This window comes from Salvelinus sp. IW2-2015, linkage group LG4q.1:29 (genome assembly GCF_002910315.2).
Source record: "Salvelinus sp. IW2-2015 linkage group LG4q.1:29, ASM291031v2, whole genome shotgun sequence".
NCBI classification, from domain to species: domain Eukaryota; kingdom Metazoa; phylum Chordata; class Actinopteri; order Salmoniformes; family Salmonidae; genus Salvelinus; species Salvelinus sp. IW2-2015.
In genome coordinates this window covers 82,683,502-82,708,543 of record NC_036842.1, presented here as the reverse complement: position 1 = coordinate 82,708,543, position 25,042 = coordinate 82,683,502, and the positions used below count along the sequence as shown (strand labels likewise).

The 25,042-nt window shown below is 41.5% G+C and overlaps 1 protein-coding gene across 1 annotated transcript; it reads right to left on the bottom strand.

The window, feature by feature from the left end:
- Positions 1–16,491: 16,491 nt before the first annotated feature.
- LOC111962652 (large ribosomal subunit protein eL28) lies at positions 16,492–24,738 on the bottom strand. The gene is made up of 5 exons (XM_023985909.2): positions 24,595–24,738; positions 22,745–22,835; positions 22,386–22,509; positions 17,340–17,458; positions 16,492–16,632 (listed from the first exon to the last, which is right to left on the bottom strand). Exons 1-5 carry the CDS (start codon positions 24,639–24,641, stop codon positions 16,543–16,545), a joined length of 471 nt encoding a protein of 156 aa, XP_023841677.1. The 5' UTR covers positions 24,642–24,738; the 3' UTR covers positions 16,492–16,542.
- Positions 24,739–25,042: the final 304 nt, after the last annotated feature.

Here is a 25,042-nt window from a genome sequence, read left to right as displayed (position 1 = left end):
GTAAATGGTCAGTCAAATCAGCCAGCAACCCAAATACTGACGTTTCAAGAGCACCATATTATTATTCTGAAAGAGCGTCCTCTAATCACCAATATGTTCCTTTGCAGATTGCAAAAAGCCCTGTAGAGATTGTCCAACCAATGATGACAGCCAATTTAAACCAGTCAATGTAGCCTAAAATGCTCCCAGCAGGAGGACAGTGATACAGGGGAGCGTTATCAAAAAGAGGGGGGGGTGCACATGGAGAGGACTGGCTGAACCATGGGCGTCATGTCCACACAGAGCATGCTCCAACAGGAGATGGGTCTCTGCACTGATGCCTGCAAGAGAGAGAGAGCAACCTTGATCATTTGTACAGTGACTATGGGCTCAAATCGATCAAACCTGCGTCGTGGTATTTACACAGCTCTTTTTCCTCATGGTCAAATAAAAGCACAGACTGATCTTGGGTAATGTAAAAACCTACAACTACTACCAGGTAGACCTCCCTCACCAGTAGTTACAGTGCTCAAAAGTAACTTATTATGAATATCATGTCTTGTCATTTTGGAGTCACAAATGGGGAAAAAATACATTTGCGAATACCCTCAACCGAAAGGTGACATTTGGTACTGTCGCCTCGTATTCATCATTCAATCTCAAATCCAAAATCTTGGAGTATAGAGCCAAAACTATTTTAGCTTCACTTTCCCAATACATACAGTACCAGTCAAAAGTGTGGACACACCTACTCATTCAAGGGTTTTTCTTTATTTGTACTATTTTCTACATTGTAATAATAATAATAGTGAAGACATCAAAACTATGAAATAACACATATGGAATCATGTAGTAACCAAAAAAGTGTTAAACAAATCAAAATATATTTGAGATGCTTCAAAGTAGCCACCCTTTGACTTGATGACAGCTTTGCTCACTCTTGGCATTCTCTCATCCAGCTTCACCTGGAATGCTTTTCCAACAGTCTTGAATGAGTTCCCACATATGCTGAGCACTTGTTGGCTGCTTTTCCTTCACTCTGTGGTCCAACTCATCCCAAACCATCTCAATTCGGTTGAGGTTGGGTGATTGTGGAGACCAGGTCATCTGATGCAGCACTCCATCACTCTCTTTGGTCAAATAGCCCTTACACAGCCTGGAAGTGTGTTGGATCAATGTCCTGTTGAAAAACAAATGATAGTCCCACTAAGCGCAAACCATGCTGTGGTAGCCATGCTGGTTAAGTGTGCCTTGAAATCTAAATAAATCACAGACAGTGTCACCATCGCATCTCCTCCATGCTTCAAGGTGGGAACCACACATGCGGAGATCATCCGTTCACCTTCTCTGCGTCTCACAAAGACACAGCGGTTGGAACCAAAAATCTCATATTTGGACTCATCAGACCAAAGGACAGATTTCCACCGGTCTAATGTCTATTGCCTGTGTTTCTTGGCCCAAGCAAGTCTCTTCTTATTGGTGTCCTTTAGTAGTGGTTTCTTTGCAGCAATTTGACCATGAAGGCCTGATTCACACAGTCTCCTCTGAACAGTTGTAGTTGAGATGTTACTGTTACTTGAACTCTGTGAAGCATTTATTTGGGCTGCGATTTCTGAGGCTGGTAATTCTAATGAACTTATCCTCTACAGCAGAGGTAACTCTGGGTCTTCCTTTCCTGTGTCGGTCCTCATGAGAGCCAGTTTCATCATCGCTCTTGATGGTTTTTGCGACTGCACTCGAAGAAACTTTCAAAGTTCTTCAAATTTTCCGAATTGACTGACCTTCATGTCATAAAGTAATGATGGACTGTCATTTCTCTTTGCTTATTTGAGCTGTTCTTGCCATAATATGGACTTGGACTTTTACCAAATAGGGCTATCTTCTGTATTCCACTCCTACCTTGTCACAACACAAATGATTGCCTCAAATGCATTAAGGAAAGAAATTCCACAAATTAACTTTTAACAAGGCACACCTGTTAATTGAAATGCATTCCAGGTAACTACCTCGTGGAGCTGGTTGAGAAAATGCCAAGTGTGTGCAAAACTGTCATCAAGGCAAAGGGTGGGTACTTTGAAGAATCTCACATATAAAATATTTTGATTTGTTTAACACTTTTTGGATACTACATGATTCCATATGTGTTATTTCATAGTTTTCATGTCTTCTCTATTATTCTACAATGTAGAAAACAGTAAAGGTAAAGAAAAACCCTGGAATGAGTAGGTGTCCAAACTTTTGCCTGGTACTGTATATCTCTGCAAATTTAGGACTGCATTACATCAAACAAACCACTGAAATCATGGGCTTACATTTATTTTTATGGCTATCTTGTCACAAGACAATTACATTTTACAGGACTGTTGTTGTTAGGTAAAAGAGTTGATGTACAAAAAACATTTGCCTGTGGTATTGGCCCAATGGTGGTAACACCACCACTGTGACCCAGCTGCCTCATTTAGGCATATGATTCATGTGGACTAACGGTCTATGCCATCTCTTTCCCCTGTTCTTTGAATGCAGTGCCCTTGCTCTAGATCTGTTCATGTATTCACATCAGATATATGATATGGCTGGATAGCCAGTGTGCAACGGTTAGATTTGCAGAGGAGAGGGGAAAGGAGAAATCAGATTGGTTACTGACCATGTTCTGACCATTCATCCCAGAGATGCTGAATATCCACATCATGCTCATGGTTAGGGTCTGTGTCCAAAACACAAAGTAATTATGCTTATTATACCAAGTTAAAATACACCCTGGAAACAGATGTAACGTCAACCAATAACTCTATTAACTGTGCAGTATATAGTGTGTTCAATTCCATAATCTCCAAAATCCTACTTTGATCATCTACATGAAATTAAATTTCCCATATTTAATCATGTTCTAATGTATGACCAGCACAAATACTTCAGAAACTCGACTTCAGTGTCAAAGAGGGTGCAAAGGAGAGAAAATACATTCTGTAACTGTCAAGAGGAGAATAGAAAAGGAGATGAACACCTGAACCAAACATGTAACATGAGGTTAAATAAGTACAGAGTAAGAGGAAAATAGGGATGGAACACAAAATATGAGAAAACTGAGGCAACAGGGAAGAGGTAGAGCTAGAAACGGCATTGTGTAAAGGAGAGAGCTGACCGTTGGAATGGTGCCACAGCAGCTGTTTGAGCTCTCTGAGGGCCTGAGTGAGGTTCTCCAGCTGGTCGTGGAGATGGATGTTCTCCTCGATGAGAGCATGGATGGTGTCCTGCAGCTCAAAGCCCCGGCCCTGCAGGATCAGTAGTGCCAGGGGCAGAAACAGCACTAGCCTGGGTCCCCTCATCCTCATACCGACCACAGAGTTGTTTCCCCAATACACACAAACCATTGGAGCTTCATCCTCTGCAAAAATGTAACATTCTGTAACATCCAAATCCCATAGAAGCTATGTGTCTCACTTCACCACTGAAACATCCTTTAACTTTGGATACTTTTATCTTATAGCGAGGGGAGGTGACAAAACTTTTTTTCACAAAGCCGGAGGTGGAAACTCAGCTGAACTACTTTCAAATAAATCAATCCAATGTTTCCACGCTGTTGATTAGAGCTAGTGACAACAGTGCCTGAGTTTCCAACAACTGGGCTCTGCTGCTCTCCATTAGTAAATGAAACACCAAACTGCAAACAATGTTACATTTTAACCTCCTTCACATGCTACAAATCAAGTCAGAGGTCCTGTTCATGAAAAGCAAGATTTACATCATAGGAGTGTCAAAACATATTTATTTGCATGGGACTATAGGTAATCAATAGCAATACACATGGGATGGCCACAATTTGATTTTTAATTAGGTGCAACCCATTTGGTTACATGCTCTGGTGAACAGCAGCAGTTCGAGTCAAGGGACAGGACCTGGGCTGTGGGTTTGAACCAGATGGAATGAATCAGAAACACAAGCTTCTCCAGAACAGGGGATGTTGCACAGCTCCATTTAAATTAGGTCAGCCTAAACAAACCAATTACACCCACCAGATGCCAGTCTAATCAGCACCATTAGGATAAAATAAAAGTGTTTCTAGGAACCCCATCAAACACATGCTGTACAGTGTTGTTATAGCCCCAGGGGTTAAAGCAAAAAATATATGACTGAAATGTCACCCTTTACATTCATACCCGTATATGGGTTGAAAATGGCAGATTTGGGCACTGATAAACACCTTAATTGCAACACAGTGGCTGTACAGTAATATGCTTTACATGACGTGTATCCAGAGGCACATTCCTGTAAAGCTTAGAGCGGATCTCATGTTAAATACTGTTGAAGTAAAATGGCTACAGGTTCACCTGCCTCACGCAAAGCCTATTCTTGTGGGAAGCTGCTATAGACCACCAAGTGCTAACAGTCAGTATCTGGATAATATGTATGAAATTCTTGATAATGTATGTGATATCAACAGAGGTGTATTTTCTGGGTGACCTTAATATTGACTGGCTTTCATCAAGCTGCCCACTCAAGAAAAAGCTTTTAACTATAACCAGTGACTGGAACCTGATTCGGGTTATCAGTCAACCTACCAGGGTATTTACAAACAGCACAGGAATGAAATCATCAACATGTATTGATCACATATTTACTAATGCTGCAGAAATCTGCTTTAAAGCAGTATCCAAATCTATCAGATGTAGTGATCACAATATCGTAGCCATATCTAGGAAAACCAAAGTTCCAAAGTTTGGTTTACCTTTGTTGAGGATGCAAAGAATATTTGCTGGTCTGTGGTGTGTAATGAGGAGCAGCCAGACACTGCACTTGACACATTTATGAAATTGCTTATTCCAATTACTAATAAGCATGCACCCATTAAGAAAATAAATGTAAAAACTGTTAAATCCCTGTGGATTGATGAGGAATTGAAAAATTGTATGGTTGGGAGGGATGAGGCAAAAGGAATGGCAAATCATTCTGGCTGAACAACCGATTGGCAAACTTACTGCAAATTGAGAAATCATGTGACTAAACTGAATAAAAAGCAGAATAAACTATTCTATGAATCAAAGGTTAATTATATAAAGAATGATAGTAAAAAGCTTTGGAGCACATTAAATGAAATTTTGGGCAAAAAGGCAAACTCAGCTCCATAATTAATTGAATCAGATGGCTCATTTATCACAAAAACCACCAATATTGCCAACTACTTTAATACTTTTTTAATTGGCAAGATTAGCAAACTTAGGCATGACATGCCAGCAACAAACGCTGACACTACACATTCAAGTATAACTGATAAAATTATGAAGGACAAGCATTGCAATTTTGAATTCCGAAAAGTGAGTGTGGAAGAGGTAAAAAAAGTATTGTTGTCTATCAATAATGACAAGCCACCTGTGTCTAACAAGTTGGATTTGAAAATGACTGAGGATTACTGTACCTCTGAACTGGTTTTGACCTTTTGCCTGTCCACGACCATTCTCTTGCCTATCCATTTTGGATTGTTAATCATCTTGGACTCTAACCATCTGCCTCCTGTGTCTGCATCTGGGTCTCACCTCAGTATCATTAAGGGTGAAATTATCGGTGGTCATGAAGCCAATTTTAGTCTATTGTATTGAGGCCATTAATACACAGCCTACATTCCAATGTAAATTTAATTGCATGGCCTGTTTATTACTTCAAACTATGTTCAAATCGAAGCCACAGCTACTGTTGCAAGTAGCAATGTAAATTTCAATGAATAGCATGCACTGCTAAACTTCATGACCCATAGTCATTTATTTGGGGCGGATGTCAGCCTTTTGAACTACCACCTTTTCGGCAAGTAATATTATTTGTGTTAGATGAAATACTGCTAGTCTATTATTCATACGCTCCTACAACCTGCCAAAAGAGAAATTCACACTACCTACAGTAGATGGCGGCACCTCTTAAACCCTCACAGAAGAAGCCAGAAAATCAAACGTCATGAAAAGGAAGTTAGTAATCATTCCTCCCTCGAACACTGTAGAAGCTACAGAAAAATGGAGAACAGTTTCATGTTTGTATTTATCACCACCCAACGTTTTGAAATACCAAAGTGGCACACTTTTAGTCAAAAGATAGATGGAGCAGAAATTAGCTGGTCAGGATATTGAATCATTGTTGGACAGACCTCGTTCTTTTTATTTATATATACATACACACACACACTGCACCAGTCAACAGTTTGGACACACCTACTCATTCAATGATTTTTCTTTATTTTCTACATTGTAGAATAATAGTAAAGACATGAAAACCATGAAATAACACATATGGAATCATGTAGTAACCAAAGAAGTGTTAACCAAATCAAGATGTATTATATATTTGAGATTCCTCAAAGTAGCTACCCTTTGCCTTGACAGCTTTGCACACTCTTTGCATATTGTCTTCACTATTATTCTATAATGTAGGAAATAGAAAAACCCTTGAATGAGTAGGTGTCCAAACGTTTGACTGGTACTGTATATATATTTCAGGGGGCAGATCAACTTTAATATTGCAGATGGATTGTAGCTTCCATCAATGTAATTGTCTGCATCATTTACAATATATATACACACAGTGGCAAGAAAAAGTATGTGAACCCTTTGGAAATACCTGTATTTCTGCATAAATCTGATCTTCATCTAGGTCACAACAATAGACAAACACAGTCTGCAACTTCTTGTGGATAGGGGGCAGCATTTTCACATTTGGATGAAAAGCGTGCCCAGAGTAAACTGCCTCCTACTCAGTCCCAGATGCTAATATATGCATATTATTAGTAGTATTGGATAGAAAACACTCTGAAGTTTCCAAAACTGTTTGAATCATGTCTGTGACTATAACAGAACTTATTTAGCAGGCAAAACCCCGAGGACAAACCATTCAGAATTCTTTTTTTGAGGTCACTCTCTTTTCAATGAGTTTTCATTGGGAATCTAGATTTCTAAGGGACCTTCCTGCAGTTCCTATCGCTTCCACTGGATGTCAACAGTCTTTAGAAATTGGTTGAGGTTTTTCCTTTGAGAAATGAAGAAGTAGCCATGTTCAGAATGAGACTCCAGTGAAGTGTACTGTTTGTTAGAGGCGCATGACCAGAAACCATGCTACACATTGTTTTCCTCCGGTATTGAACACAAATCATCCCGTCTTCAATTTTATCGATTATTTACGTTAAAAATACCTAAAGTTGTATTACAAAAGTAGTTTGAAATGTTTGGACAAAGCTTACAGGTAACTTTTGAGATATTTTGTAGTCACGTTGTGCAAGTTGGAACCGGTGTTTTTCTGGATCAAATGCGCCAAATAAATGGACATTTTGGATATATATCGACGGAATTAATCGAACAAAAGGACCATTTGTGATGTTTATGGGACATATTGGAGTGCCAACAGAAGAAGCTCGTCAAAGGTAATGCATGAATTATATCTTTATTTCTGCGTTTTGTGTCGCGCCGTGAGGGTTGAAATATGCTTGTCAGTGTTTGTTTACTATGGTGCTATCCTCAGATAATAGCATTGTTTGCTTTCGCCGTAAAGCATTTTTGAAATCTGACACGTTGGCTGGATTCACAACAAGTGTAGCTTTAATTTGGTATATTGAATGTGTGATTTCATGAAAGTTAAATTTTTATAGTAATTTATTTGAATTTGGCGCTCTGCATTTTCACTGGATGTTGGCCAGGTGGGACGCTACCGTCCCACATATCCCAGAGAGGTTAAACTAATAACACACAAACAATTATACGTTTGTATGTCTTTATTGAACACACTGTGTAAACATTCACAGTGCGCGGTGGGAAAAGTATGTGAATCCTTGGATTTAATAGCTCCTTTGGCAGCAATAACCTCAACCAAACGTTTTCTGTAGTTGCGGATCAGACCTGCACAACGGTCAGGAGGAATTTTGGACCGTTCCTCTTTACAAAACTGTTTCAGTTCAGCAATATTCTTGGGATGTCTGGTGTGAACTGCAATCTTGAGGTCATGCCACAACATCTCAATCGGGTTGAGGTCAGGACTCTGACTGGGCCACTCCAGAAGGCATATTTTCTTCTGTTGAAGCCATTCTGTTGTTGATTTACTTCTGTGTTTTGAGTTGTTGTCCAGTTGCATCACCCAACTTTTGTTGAGCTTCAATTGGCGGACAGAGAGCCGTATATTCTCTTGCAAAATGTCTTGATAAACTTGGGATTTCATTTTTACGTCGATGATAGCAAGCGGTCCAGGCCCCGAGGCAGCAAAGCAGCCCCAAACCATGATGCTCCCTTCACCATACTTTACAGTTGGGATTTTTGATGTTGGTGTGCTGTGCCTTTTTTTCCTTCACACAGTGTTGTATGTTCCTTCCAAACAACTCAACTGTAGTTTCATCTGTCTACATAATATTTGGCCAGTAGCACTGTGGAACATCCAGGTGCACTTTTGCAAACTTCAGACGTGCAGCAATGTTTTTTTTGGACAGCAGTGTCTTCTTCCGTGGTGTCCTCCCATGAACACCATTCTTGTTTAGTGTTTAACGTATCGTAGACTCGTCACCAGAGATGTTAGCATGTTACAGAAATTTCTGTAAGTCTTTAGCTGACACTCTAGGATTCTTCTTAACCTCATTGAGCATTCTGCACTGTGCTCTTGTAGTCATCTTTGCAGGACGGCCACTCCTAGGGAGAGTAGCAACAGTGCTGAACTTTCTCCATTTATAGACAATTTGTCTTACTGTGGACTGATGAACATCAAGGCTTTTAGAGATACTTTTGTAACACTTTCCAGCTTTATGCAAGTCAACAATTCTTAATCTTCGGTCTTCTGAGATCTCTTTTGTTCGAGGCATTGTTCACATCAGGCAATGCGTCTTGTGTATAGCAAACTCAAATTTTGTGACTGTTTTTTATAAGGCAAGGCGGCTCTAAATAACATTTCCAATCTCGTCTCATTGATTGGACTCCAGGTTTGCTGACTCCTGACTCCAATTAGCTTTTGGAGAAGTCATTAGTCTAGGGGTTCACATACTTTTCCAACCTACACTGTGAAAGTTTAAATGATGTATTCAATATAGTGTGTGTTATTAGTTTAAGCACACTATGTTTGTCTATTGTTGTTTCTCAGATGAAGATCAGATCAAATTTGATGACCAATTTATGCAGAAATCCAGGTAATTCCAAAGGGTTCACATACTTTTTCTTGCCACTGTATATATTATGAAGGCTACATCTGTTGTAACGGATATTGCAGTTGCACAAGTAGGACGCTGTCCCTACACATTGCTTTGAATCAAAAACGATCCATGTTTTGTCTGATGATGTAGGCTAATCTTTAAGTTGCTGCCATATCGAAGCCACTAGCCAAAGTTGCTGAAAATGAACACTACTACTTTGACTGCCTGTCTATAGCCAATGTTTGCAATGATGATGAAAGAGAAACATTACATCGCTAACTAGACTGTGTGTCTGTGTCTGATATGTGTTTGATATGCTGCCTAGATAGCTGCAAACCTACTATGGACCTCATAACTTTTGGAGAATAAGTATTCCATTAGAAAAAGAACATGTTTGACTTTCAGAAAAACATATTGGTCAAGCTCAGGCACTAACATCCTAATAATTGTAGGCAGATTGTTCACACATGGACCATGACATATTTCCACCCTTTTAGGTGTATAATAGCTCTGTGGGTGATTGAGATTGCACTAGCATAATGGTAAACACTTGAAAAGGATTTTAACTTCTATATCAAACGTATTTACATATTTTTTATTTTATTTGATACATTTTCTCTATAATTTAGCCTAACAGGGTTGAAATGTACGAGTGAGACAGACATCATGAAACATGAAAAAATAGATAAACCAAGTTTTATATTTATTTAGCTTTGCATCATTGGAAGAGTATACGGATAAGGCGTGGAGGTCCCCGATACGTTTAGCCGAGGCCAAAGCCATGAGCAGGGTGGTTTTGTAAGAGATGATCTTCAGATCCACTGACTCCAGAGGCTCAAAGGCATGTGTGCAGCCACACACAGTGCCTCCAAAACCAGTGCCAGTACTGTGTGGGTGCAATAGGTTTAGAAACTGGTCTGAAATGGTGTACACCTTTTAAGAACCGCACAAAGAGAGCACTGAAAAGGAACCAGCCTTTTATAAAGCCCTCTCATGGAGATTCAGAGGTATACCTCTAGCCATCAGATTGGCCCTCTCAGGGGCCAGGCCCATAGGAACCAAATCTCCGGCCTCGTGTGCCAAACCTGCCCGTGCGCCTGAGACAACAGGTCCCTGCACAATGAAGTTGCCACTGGTCCCCGCCTAAAAGGCAAATGATTTCTGCAGACCAAGGCTGCCTGGGCCAATGAGGAGCCACAAGAATCAATGATAAGCCCTCCCAATATCTGGGCAGCCACCCAGGTGTGTAGTCTCGACTCCTGAGGAAGAGGGCCACTCTGTGACACAGTCCATACTCCCCGAATTAAGCAACCCTTGCAAAGCACGCCCCACACTTGGGGGCACACGTCTGTTGTGACCACCTTGCGGAACAACACCTGTCATCCCCGAAAACATGTCAAGGACACCTGAATCGACTGGTTTAGGTTGCGAGATGCATCCAAGCGCCTGGATAGCACCCAGCACTGGAATAGCCGCATCAATAATAGTTTCATGGGAATGACCACTATCATAGAAGCCATCATCCCCATTAGGCGTGGGAACTGGTGAAAACGTACTGTGCTCCCCAACCAAAATTGGGCCAAGTAGCGCTGGAACCCGGATATCTTCTCCGGGGATAGAAAAGCGCTGCAATTGGGTTAAACAGCTCTTTTTCTGGTTTACAATAAAACCTAGATACTGAACATGGGACACTAGCCTGGATGTGTGTAACACAGCTTGTTCCCTTGACTCTGCTGCTATCAGCCAATCGTCCAGATAGGCCAACACCCTCAGCCACTGGCCCCTCATGGGTGCCAGAACTGTCTTCACCACCTGTGAAAAGACGCAAGGCGAGAGGGACAAGCCGAATGGGAGGACCAAAAAATTATAGGCTGTCGCCTCGTAATGGAACCTCAGGGACTTTCTTTGACTGGGGCAAATGGGCACATGACAGTACGCATCCTTTAGGTTGATGGTGGTGAAACAATTGCCAGGACGCATGAACCGTAACAACCGTCTATGTGGAGAAGAGACACTTTCATTGCACCCACGTGGCAGAAGCAACCCTTTTGACACCAATGAACACTGTGGAACTTTGGGTTGAGACAACCATGTGTATGCGCTAAGTTTTAGGCTGAAGCCCAGTCCACTCTGGGTTTGGGGGCTACGACAATCAGTGGCATACCCTGTTTGGCAGTACCCCATGGGGGTAATTCTGTCACAACGAGCCTCACCAGGTTTAGGCAGTAAGATGCATCCTGGTCACCAGCTGGCACCCAGCGCTGGACTCATGAAGATCATCAGAAATTAAACCAATATAGAACTCATAGCTATAGGCTAGCTATTGCTAACTCCCGGCTAGCAAACGATATTACTCCAGCTACATGACCTCTTTTGCCAATTGGCCTGGACCCTTTGTCGACACGGAGCCCCGCAGATCCGTCACGACTGGGCTGCCGACGTAATTCCATCCGATGTGCCCTCAACCGGCCTTTGTCGGACGTCGATGAAGACGCTTCTGCTAGCCCCGGCCTGCTAACTTTATGAACACCGTGTCTCCCGCTTGCTAGAGTGTAACAACTTCCCTGTTCCAACTATTGCTGTTCACTGGACCCTATGATCACCTGGCTACATAGCTGATGCCTGCTGGACTGTTCATTAATCACGGTACTCCATTTTGTTTATCTGTCGGCCCCAGCCTCGAACTCAGGCCCTGTGTGTAGTTAACTGACCCTCTCTGCCCATTCATCGACATTTTACCTGTTGTTGTTGTCTTAGATGATTAGCTGTTGTTATCTTACCCGTTGTCTTAGCTAGCTCTCCCAATCAACACCTGTGATTACTTTATGCTTTGCTTTATGTCTCTCTCTAATGTCAATATGCCTTGTATACTGTTGTTTAGGGTAGTTATCATTGTTTTATTTTACTGTGGAGCCCCTAGTCCCACGCAACATGCCTCAGATACGTCCTTTGTCCCACCTCCCACACATAGGGTGACCTCGCCTAGCATAACTAGTACCTCCAGAGATGCAACCTCTCTTATCGTCACTCAATGCCTCAGTTTACCTCGACTGTACCCACACCCCACCATACCCGTCTGTACATTATGCCCTGAATCTATTCTACCACGCCCTGAAATCTGCTCCTTTTATTCTCTGTCCCCAACGCACTAGACAACCAGTTTGGATAGACTTTAGCCGTACCCTCATCCTACTCCTCCTCTGTTCCTCGGGTGATGTAAAGGTTAACCCAGGCCCTGTGTGTCCCCAGGTGCTCTCATTTGTTGACTTCTGTCCTTTATTCCTTTCTCGAGCGTGCAGACGGGATGTCAACAGTTTGTTCGATGTTCCCGAACAGATTTAACTTGGTTTCCCAAATTAAGCACTGGGTAGCTGCAGGAACAAGGTTGGAGATCCCATGGTATACATTGTTTGGGCGGAATATCACCTGTTGGGGCAGTGAGAGCATGCTCCTCAATCAGTGGTTGATGCGTGGAGTAAAATAAGTGTATTTATATTTATTTTTAAGGTGCTCAAATTAAGCACAGCTCCGCTATAAAACCGAAATAGCCTACAAAACGGACCGGTGGGAAAGCATGCGACCTCCATTCGCTATTCAAGTGCATACCAGATGACAACTTTTTCTAATGCCCCCGTTCCTGCTCATTAGATAATGGGCCATTCTAAATCGAAACAAATTTTTACATAGTAGTAAAGATGAGATTAAATTGAGAATAGTCTGATGGTTGAAAATATGATCACTTGATTAGAGAACAGCTGTGCAGCCTGAGGCAAGGAGCAGAGTGCAAGCTCTTTTTGCTACTTTGTCAAATCATCACTAGCCTATAGTTGCACCATGAAGCCCATATATGTTTTGATTTCTAAGACATTCAAAGGTTTCTATCATTCACAACTAAAGTTGCCAAATGACTATAAATCTAGCATCAGTTTTACGCTCAACATAACCACTTCATATGCGTTCGCGCCGTAATGGTTAAAATATTACTGAGGAAGATATTGCCACTCTTATTTGCTATCTCTTCAATCTAAGTCTTCAGGAAAGTGTGTGCCCTCATGAAGCAAAAGTCATTCTGCTAACCAAGAATAGCGACGCACTCTTTACTGGCTCAAACAGCCGACCAATCAGCTTGTTACCAACCCTTAGTAAACTTTGACAAATAGAATAAAATCTAAATAAAATGTGATTTGTCACATGCGCCGAATACAGGTACAGAACTTACTTTGAAATGTTTACTGACAAGCCCTTAACCAACAATGCAGTTAAGAAAATATTTACTAAATAAACTAATGTAAAAAAATGTTTTTAAGTAACACAATAAAATACGAATAATGAGACTATATACAGGGTGTACCGGTACCCAGTCAATGTGCAAGTGGTGGTAGAAGCTGTTAAGGAGCCTTTTGGACCTAGACTTGGCGCTCCTGACCGTTTGCCGTGCGGTAGCAGAGAACAATCTATGACTTGGGTGACTGGAGTTTTTGACATTATTTTGGGCATTCCTCTGACACCGCCTAGAATAGAGGTCATGGATGGCAGGAAGCTTGGCCCCAGTGACGTACTGGGGTGTATCTTTTCAGTCCACTGAGGGAGAAAAGGTGTTGTGGTGCTCACTTCACGACTGTCTTGGTGTGTTTGGACCATGTTAGTTTGTTGGTGATGTGGACACCAAGGAACTTGAAGCTCTCAACCTGCTCCACTGCAGCCCCGTCGATGAGAATGGCGGCGGGCTCGGTCCTCTTTTTCCTGTAGTCCACAATCATCTTCTTTGTCTTCATCACGTTGAGGGAGAGGTTGTTGCCCTGGCACCACACAGCCAGGTCTCTGACCACGTCCCTATAGGCTGTCTTGTTGTTGGTGATCAGGCCTACCACTGTTGTGTCATCAGCAAATTTAGTGATGGTGTTGGAGTCGTGCCTGGCTGTGCAGTCATGAGTGAACAGGGAGTATAGGAGGGGGCTGAGCACACACAGGTATTACAGACTGACAGGGAGAGGTTGAAAATGTCAGTGAAGATACTTGCTAGTTGGTCAGCGCATGCTCGCAGTACACGTCCTGGTAATCCGTCTGGCCCTGCGGCCTGTTGACCTGTCTAAAGGTCTTACATCGGCTGCGGAGAGCATGATCAGAGTCTTCCGGTACAGCTGGTGCTCTCATGCATGTTTCAGTGTTATTTGCCTCAAATCGAGCCTAGAAGTAGTTTAGCTCATCCGGTAGGCTTGTGTCACTGGGCAGCTCGCGGCTGTGCTTCCCTTTGTAGTCTAATGGTTTATCTGCTTCACCTGACCACTTTTTTATTGATCTAGTCACTGGTGCTTCCTGCTTTAATTTTTGCTTGTAAACAGGAATTAGGAGGATGGATTTATGGTCAGATTTGCCAGCTGTATGTTGATATTGTCGTCGTTCAGCCACGACTCCATGAAGCATAAGATGTTATTTTTTAATGTCCCGTTGGTAGTTTAATCTTCCCAGTAACTTGTCCATTTTATTGTCGAAAGATTGTATGTTTGCTAGCAGAATTGAGGGAAGTGGGGGTTTATTCGATCTCCTCCGACTTCTCAGAAGGCAGCCGGCTCTCCGGCCTCTCTTTCTCCGCCTCCTCTTCACGCAGTTCACTGGGGTCAGGGCCCGTTCCCGAGGGAGACGTATATCCTCTGCCTCGTCAGAGTCGTGAAAGAAGAAAAAGGATTCTGCTAGTCCGTGGTGAGTAATCGCAGTCCTGATGTCTTGAAGTTATTTTCGGTCATAAGAGACAGTAGCGGCAACATTATGTACATATCATTGGCTGTGTGAAGTTGCTGGATATTGGCGGGAAATGGAACACGCTGTCGTACCTGTCGGAGCATCCCAAAACATGCTCAATGGGTGACATACAGTATCTGGTGAAGTAATACAGTATGCAGGCTAAGTAAGAGCTGGGACATTTCAGCTTCCAGGAATTGTGTACAGATTCTTGCAACGTGGGGCTGTGAAACATGAGGTGATGGCGGCGGATGAATGGCACGACAACGGGCGTCAGGATATCATCACGGTATCTCTGTGCATTCAAATTGCCATCAATAAAATGCTGTTTGTTGTCCGTAGCTTATGCCTGCCCATACAATAACTCAATATCCACCATGGGGCACTCTGTTCACAACATTGACATCAGCAGACCGCTCGTCCACACGACGCCAGACACGCTGTCCCGGTACAGTTGAAACCAGGATTTATTCGTGAAGAGAACTTCTCCAGCGTGCCATTGGCCATCAAAGGTGAGCATTTGCACACTGAAGTCAGTTATGACGCTGAACTGCAGTCAGGTCAAGACCAAGATGAGAAGGGCGAGCATGCAGCTGAGCTTCCCTGAGACTGTTTATGACAGTTTGTGCAGAAATTCTTCACTGGTTCAAACCCAGTTATATCAGCTGTCCGAGTGGCTGGTCTCAGACAATCCTGCAGGTGAAGAAGCCGGATGTGGATGTCCTGGGCTAGCGTGGTCACACGTGGCCTGCGGTTGTGAGGCCGGTTGGATGTACTGCCAAATTGTCTAAAACGACATTGGAAGCGGCTTATGGTAGAGAAATTAATTCAATTCTCTGGCAACAACAATGGTGGACATTCCTGCAGTCAGCATGCCAATTGCTCGCTACCTCAATACATCTGTGGTTTTGTGTTGTGTGATAAAACTGGACATTTTAGAGTTGCCTTTAGTCCCCAGCACAAGTTCACGGTTTAATCTGCTTCTTGATATGCCATACTTGCCAGGTGGATGGATTATCTTGACAAAAGAGAAATGCTAACAGGGATGTAAACCAATGTGTGCCAAAAATTTGAAATGAGCTTTTTGTGCGTATGGAACATTTCTGGGATTTTTTTTCTTTCAGCTCATGAAACATGGGACCAACCCTTTACATGTTGCGTTTATATTTTTGTTCAGTATAGAACCCTGCATGGTGCCATTTATGAATTATGGCTATTATTAAACATGTTTGCTAAGAATATAATTTAACAATTAAAGAATGGACAAAAGAATACCAGCATAGTTTAGAATGTTATTATATGCAAACAATTTGAAGACAATTATAATGTAGAACAACTCGCATGCAGTTGTCAGCAGCAGCCGAAATAGAGATCTGCAACATTCTTCTAATGGCTTTATGAAATAGTCCCCTCGATTGACTCCACACTTAAACACAATTAGCTTATTGTCATTGTCAGGCTGGGTTTGCAGCTCTATTTGGTATATCCAATTATTGCCTAGCTTGTAGCGTGGCAAATTAAAGTAGCTTAGCTTTTTCTGTTTAGCTAGCCAATTTATCTAGCTTACAAACATGCTAAACACATTGCGCTTTATTCTTATTAAAATATAAAACATTTAAGACATGACAGGGTAGTGTTTTTCAAAAAAAAAAGTTTTTATTTATTTGTCGTAATTTTGCAACTATTTATGCGGTTTTGGCAGCCTTGGAACGCCTTTTCTTTACCACCACAGGCTTCTGGCTCATCAGGATGGCGCTGGCACGACGCAGTGCAGCCTAGGAAAACAAAGCACACCACTCAACTAATGACTCAAGATGTTAGACTGAGATCGATCTTTACCTCAAGGTGTCAAACTCATTCCATGTAGGGCCTAGTGTCTGCAGGTTTTTGTTTTTTTCCTTTCAATTAAGTCCTAGACAACTAGGCGTGGGGAGTTCTTTACTAATTAGTGACCTTAATTCATCAATCAAGTACAAGGGAGGAGCGAAAACCCGCAGCCACTCAGCCCTCCGTGGAATGAGTTTGAGACTTGTGCTTTACTTGCTTAGGGTCTAACCATTAATCCATAATACAACCTTAAGCCCTACAGGTTTATTCAAGGTCTATAGCGGCAAGGGCCAGTTTCCTGGACACTGATTAAGCCTACAGCTGGACTAAAAAAAGCTATTTCATTCGGTAACTGACATTGAACATACTTTAGTCCAGGGCCAGGATTAATCCATGTCAGAAAAAGAAAAAAATTCACCGTCAGTGAGATAGATACTCAATGTCTCGGCTGTAAGCTTGGGTAGCACTACAGCAGTCTGCAATCCTAGTCCTGAATCCCACAAGGTATACAGGCTTTTGTTCCAACCCAGCGCTAACACACCCGATTCAACATATAGTGCTGGGCTGGAACAAAAGCCATCACACCCTGTTGGTCCCAAGGACCAATATTGAAGACCAACAGAAAAACATGAGGTTTAGTAGATAGAGGGCTCACCATGCGCAGGTCGTTCCTGTAGTTGTTCTTGCGGATGATGTGCCTCAGGCTGTTCAGAGTGGCGCGGGAGTTCTTGTTGATGGTGATCTTCTCATATGAAGTGGCAGGCTTGCGCTGGCCTGAGGAATAACAAGAAAAGGTATCATTAACATGACCAAGCTCCCTCAATTCTCGGAGTACGCTCTGACTTAAAGCAATGAGTCATGAGCGGTTAGATCCACATGAACGTGGATCACAGGCACAACAGCGACCTAATATCTTTACAACAACACGAAGTAGCGAGACAACTTTGCTACGGTGATTTACGACCGAGGTGGATTATCATGACATGTATCAAAGCATCACCACATAAAGGTATGTGAACAGTTCTTGCATTTCCTGGTTGTTATTATGGAGGGGTGAAAAACAAACCAAATGTTTCGGCATCACACCATCATCAGTGTAAAAAGGTCAGCACACACAGCTAGTATAACACTCTTGACTAAAGTACTGCTAGTGATACGTTGTACCGTAATGCACGCGTGACAAACTGATCATTCATTTTCCAGAATGAATGTTTATTGGTACATCTGTGTTCGTAGTGTCTGTGTTCGTCTGTGTTCGTAGTGTCTGTGTCTGTGTACATCTGTGTTCGAGTTGAAACCATTTGTCAGAGAGGAAGACGTGATCTCTCATCTTTGTTGTTGTGAGTGGTAGGGGGAGGGGCTTGGGAGATAGCAGTGAAGCGAGAAGTTTCACTCTCGCCATAATCAGTCCAAAATAATCCCAATGCGTTTCTATGCACTTATTTTGAACCTAAGCTTGTTGCCTGCCCTCCCGCTTAAGGGACAACGAATCCCATTGTTAGGGCGGAGACATGAGCATCTAGTCATTATATACAGATTAGAGGTCGATCGATTAATCGGAATGGATGATTAATTAGGGCTGATTTCAAGTTTTCATAACAATCGGAAATCGGTAATTTTGGACGCCGATTTTGCTGTTTTTCCCCCCGCCTTTATTTAACTAGGCAAGTCAGTTAAGAACACATTCTTATTTTCAATGACGGCCTAGGAACGGTGGGTTAACTGCCTTGTTCAGGGGCAGAACGACAGATTTTTACCTTGTCAGCTCAGGGATTCAATCTTTCAACCTTACGGTTAACTAGTCCAACGCTCTAACCACCTGCCTCACGAGGAGCCTGCCTGTTACGCGAATGCAGTAAGAAGCCACGGTAAGTTGCTAAGCTAGCATTAACTTTTTAGGGATAGGGTGCAGCATTTTCATTTTGGATAAATAGCGTGCCCATAGTGAACTGCCTCCTACTCTGTCCCAGATGCTAATATATGCATATTATTATTACTATTGGATAGAAAACACTCTGAAGTTTCTAAAACTGTTTGAATTATGTCTGTGAGTATAACATAACTCATATGGCCGGCAAACTTCCAAACAGGAACTGGAAATTCTGAGGCTGGTTGTTTTTCAACTCATCGCCTATTCAAATCCCAGGAAGATATGGATTTGATGGCACTTCCTACGCCTTCCACTAGATGTCAACAGCCGGTAGAACGTTGATTGAAGTTTATACTGTGTTGTGGGGCCGGATGAGAGGGGAATGAGTCAGTGGTCTGGCAGATTGCCAGTTCCTGGTCACGCACATTCCACATGATATCGCCTTGCGTTCCATAACTTATACAGACACGAAGGAATGCTCCGGTTGGAACGTTATTGGATATATATGATAACAACATCCTGAAGATTGATTCTCTACTAAGTTTGACCAGTTTATTCGACCTGTATATAACTTTTTGAAGTTTTCGTCCGACGTTATGCGTGACTTGCACGAGCGTTTGGATATGTGTACTAAGCGCGCTAGCAAAAGTAGCTACTTGGACATAAATATTTGACATTATCGAACAAAACAACAATTTATTGTCGAACTAGGATTCCTGGGAGTGCATTCTGATGAAGATTATCAAAGGTAAGGAAATATTTATGATGTAATTCCGTATTTCTGTTGACTCCAACATGGCGGAGAAATTTTGTTTTTATCTGAGCGCCGTCTCAGATTATTGCATGGTGTGCTTTTTCCGTAAAGTTTTTTTTATTTTAAATCTGACACAGCGGTTGCATTAAGAATAAGTGTATCTTTAATTCTATGTAAAACATGTATCTTTGATCAAAGTTTATGATGAGTATTTCTGTTATTTGACGTGGCTCTCTGCAATTTCTCAGGATATTTTGGAGGCATTTCTGAACATGGCGCCAATGTAAACCGAGATTTGTGGATATAAATATGCACATTATCGAACAAAAAATACATGTATTGTGTAACATGATGTCCTGAGTGTCATCTGATGAAGATCAAAGGTTAGTGATTCATTTTATCTCTATTTCTGTTTTATTTGTGACTCCTATCTTTGGCTGGGAAAATGGCTGTGTTTTTTGAACTTGGTGGTGATCTAACATAATCATATGTTGTGTTTTCGCTGTAAAGCATTTTTAAAATCGGACACGATGGGTAGATTAACAATAGGTTTATCTTTCATTTGCTGTATTGGACTTGTTAATGTGTGAAAGCTACATATTTCAAAAAAATATTTTTGAATTTCCCGCGCTGCCTTTTCAGCGGAATGTTGTGGGGGGGTTCCGCTAGAGGAACGTGTGTCCTAGAAAGGTTAAACTTATCTTATAAAAAACAATCAATCATAATCACTAGTTATAACTACACATGGTTGATGATATTACTAGTTTATCTAGCGTGTCCTGCGTTGCATATAATCGTTGCAGTGCGCATTCGCGAAAAAGGACTGTTGTTGCTCCAACGTGTACCTAACCATAAACATCAATGCCCTTCTTAAAATCAATACACAGATGTACAAGAAATCCAGGCTAGCAGGCAATATTAACCAGGTGAAATTGTGTCACTTCTCTTGCGTTCATTGGGCGCAGAGTCAGGGTATATGCAACAGTTTGGGCCGCCTGGCTCATTGCGAACTAATTTTACGTAATTATGACATAACATTGAGGGTTGTGCAATGTAACAGTAATATTTAGACTTATGGATGCCACCCGTTAGATAAAATACATATTAATGACCCAAGGCTAGTATTTCTATGTTATAATTAAGTATATGATTTGATAGAGCAGTCTGACTGAGCTATGGTAGGCACCAGCAGGCTTGTAAGCATTCATTCAAACAGCACTTTCGTGCGTTTTGCCAGCAGCTCTTCGCAATACTTCAAGCATTGCTCTGTTTATGACTTCAAGCCTATCAACTCCCGAGATTAGGCTGGTGTAACTGATGTGAAATGGCTAGCTAGTTAGCAGGGTGCGCGCTAATAGCGTTTCAAACGTCACTCGCTCTGAGAGTTGGAGTAGTTGTTCCCCTTGCTCTGCATGGGTAACGCTGCATCGAGGGTGGTTGTTGTCGATGTGTTCCTGGTTCGAGCCCAGGTAGCGGCGAGGAGAGGGATGGAAGCTATACTGTTACACTGGCAATACTAAAGTGCCTATAAGAACATCCAATAGTCAAAGGTATATGAAATACAAATCGTATAGAGAGAAATAGTCCTATAATTCCTATAATAACTACAACCTAAAACTTCTTTCCTGGGAACATTGAAGACTCATGTTAAAATGAACCACCAGCTTTCATATGTTCTCATGTTCTGAGCAAGGAACTTAAACGTTAGCTTTCTTACATGGCACATATTGCACTTTTACTTTCTTCTCCAACACTTTGTTTTTGCATTATTTAAACTAAATTGAACATGTTTCATTATATATTTGAGGCTAAATTGATTTTATTGATGTATTATATTAAGTTAAAATAAGTGTTCATTCAGTATTGTTGTAATTGTCATTATTATAAATAATAATAAAAAAATATATATATATTTTTTAAAATCGGCCGATTAATCGTTATTTTCTGGTCCTCCAATAATTGGTATCGGTATTGAAAAATCATAATCGGTCGACCTCTAATACAGCTCTCTGATGTAAATGGGAAGGTGTGAACGTGACCAGACCAAAAAGTCAACATGAGAACAAGTGGACATAAATGCTCAAAAACAAAAAATACAAAATACCTTGATTCTGCGATACAGCCATTTAGAATATTGTGCATAAACATAAATTCTAACTATTTCCAATCTGACAATGGGGTGGTAGATTCTCAGTCTACCCTATGGCTCAGCTCACATGCCTACACCCAAACCATTAACTGACACACAGGGCAAGGATAAGTAATCTGAAAGATCCAGCTTAGAGGCCCAGCTCCTGAGCTCCCATCAGCAGCAATTCATTTTAAATGGAATATGAATGTGTTCATGCAAAAACATTTAGTACATTGAATTGTACCTCATCAATTCATGCCCCCTAGTCAAACCGTATCGTTCCTGTATCATATCAGAGCACATGCATCTATACATGTTTTGAGTCTTTCATGAAAGGATGCACATCTCTAATTTTCAGCAATTAAAATTGTAAAAGTCTTGTCTTTCTACACAATAGTGCAACACATTTTTCAAATCTGGGTGGGAAATTCTATCAAGTATTCAATAATTGTGTGCATTTTGGATGGAATCAAGGCATTAGAATGTACCAGAGGCCACCAAAATAGAGCTCCCCCGGCTACTTTTTCCATTTGACTGGCTACTCCATGTACTTGTGGAAAACACTGAATAATGTAGATCATGTATTCCATTGTACTACGTAGTGACATACATCTTGCCAATTTTCTTGCTTGATCATGTGACACATCCTTGAAATAGAAGCCAGGTGTGTGTGCCAGCCATTTCACACGGATGATTGCTTGATGCCAAAACTTTTGGTTTTCATCTTTTATTTATACACTTTACTGCACTATAAAACTTTTGGCCACTATGAGGTCTAAATAAACATCTTTAGTTTGGCATTCAAGCCTCAAAGGGATATATCAAAAACTTCAATAGGTCTCCCATTTCTTCTAGTATCCTAAATTTGACTCCTACGCACCCGAAACCATTTCGTATAAAGGACTTAAAAATATCTATCATTGGTATTTTGGACAACCATGTTTACCTGCACGTTTCTTCAGCACAATAACCACACCCTTGCCATCAGCTGCAGGCTGAACACCAACAGTCTTTCTGTGCACTAGGCCGTTGAAACGGAAAGAGTTCTTGGACTTCAGGTTGTTGGGCTCCTGGTAAACAAATGAGAAATACATTTGACTAACAAATCCTAAATCCTCAAATCCTGCAACAAGAACAAATCCTGCAACAAGACCCTGCATGGTCAATCATGTACATTCAGACCATAGACACATTCCGAAGATATCAACACACTCAAAGAGCATGTGACTGCATGCATGCTCTACTTCATGATCCACGTGCAATTGTGGGGTACTCTTACTAGGACCATCTGTCAGTTGTACTCACGGTACTGTAGGTCTGTCCGTTCCTCTTGATGAGGAAGCTGGAGCAGTTCCTAATGACCATCCACTGCAGATGAGACGACATGTTGACTAACCTGGGGCAGACAAGAAGCGTCAATAGAAGTTACATAACAGTAACCAAAGACATGTTCCCCCAAAAACTAACATTAGCTTACTCTCAGTACTTGTTCTAACGTTTGCTAAAAACCAGGCTATAAAACATAAATTTTTCAGGACCGGTTTAAGTCCCATTTCCTGTAGTTATCAAAAATGTACCTAACTTACCATCCACGTTGGCGAACTGAAGTAAATTTAATTTACTAAATGGCTATCAAGTTTTTCCTAGCCACTGTGCTTCCCCACAGGTGTTATTAATACCTCTGAGGGTTTAGAGCTTGAGGTAGGCACCTCATTCAAGTACTTGCGAGTATGGCTAGACGGTGCACTGTCCTTCTCTCAGCACATATCAAAGCTGCCGATTCAAGTTAAATCTAGACTTGGTTTCCTCTATCGTAATCACTCCTCTTTCACCCCAGCTGCCAAACTAACCCTGATTCAGATGACCATCCTACCCATGCTAGATTACGGAGATATAATTTATAGATCGGCAGATAAGGATGCTCTCGAGCGGTTAGATGTTCTTTACCATTCGGCCCTCAGATTTGCCACCAATGCTCCTTATAGGACACATCACTGCATTCTATACTCCTCTGTAAACTGGGCATCTCTGTATACCTGTCGCAAGACTCACTGGTTGATGCTTATTTATAAAACCCTCTTAGGCCTCACTCCCCCTTATCTGAGTTATCTACTGCAGCCCTCATCCTCCACTCGTTCTGCCAGTCACATTCTGTTAAAGGTCCCCAAAGCACACACATCCCTGGGTCCTCCTCTTTTCAGTTCGCGACTGGAACGAGCTGCAACAAACACTCAAACTGGACAGTTTTATCTCAATCATGGACACCCTTACTGACAGTTGTAGCTGCTTTGCGTGACATTGTTGGCTCTACCTTCTTGCCCTTTGTGCTGTTGTCTGTGCCCAATGTTTGTACCATGTTTTGTGCTACTATCATGTTGTTGCAACCATGCTGTGTTGTCATGTGTTGCTGCCTTGCTATGTTGTTGTCTCTTGTCATGATGTGCTTTTTGTCATATATATATAAATACATACATACACACACACACACACGTACATATATATACACACATTTCTTTTTTTTATCCCAGCCCCCATAGGACTTTTGCCTTTGGTAGGCCGTCATTGTAAATAAGAATTTGTTCTTGACTGACTTGCCTAGATAAATAAAGGTTAAATAAATACAATTTTACATCTGCATTGCTTGCTGTTTGGGGTTTTAGGCTGGGTTTCTGTATAGCACTTTGACATCTGCTGATGTAAAACGGGCTTTTTAACTTTGATTAAATTGGGTAGGAAGCTACAGTAGCTAGCTATCTAGATAAATTAATTGAACATGTTTCAGTGGCGTGGGGACTTAACACGGTATTGTCAAACCCTTCCGATTAAAGACATAAATTAATGCATTACCATGCCAACAATTGATCAAATTGACAGTAACCAGATTACAAATGAGGACAAAGAGCGAAGACCCGGGTTCTTGCATTGGCTGAACCTCGCCAGCTAGCATAGCAGACCGAGTTGGGCCTAGCAGCAGAATGACAGATTTGAAGTATTTATATTAAACATTCGATCAAATTATCGGTACAAACAATATCACACCTATGTAATAATAATTTAAGTTATTATGTTGTTAAACGATTAGCAACCTAAACAACAGACCGGTCAAAAATGTAACTTTTGCATACGACGACTAGCACACGAAGAGACCACGTTACCTTTCGGAGGAGGAAGAGGAAAGAAAAGGGCGGAAACCGGATTTCATGGACTATTTGTTAGATCATTGCACCAAAGACAGTACACTATAAAGATAGGCAGAAACTGAAATCCCGGATAACGCTTGTAGGCAATGTCATGGCGACATTGCTAGTTAAGCTCATGCGCAGTAACACATCAATGGGTCTAAAGGTATTCTCCAGCCGTACGGCGCATGTGCAAACCGTCAAATCAAAGGCACTCCTTCGATATAAAGTTGTTTTTGACGAAAATGAAAACGTGTCAGTTTGTCACTTTCACGAGATTGGAGTAATAACATGTTCAACTACTTAAGACATTGGCTCGAATCTAGGTTGTGTCTTTTGATTTACATAAAAGTAACCAATAAAATAATATTTTGTTCACTTCTCTCATTGACTTCTCAAACCCCAAACCCCGGCCTGGTCTACT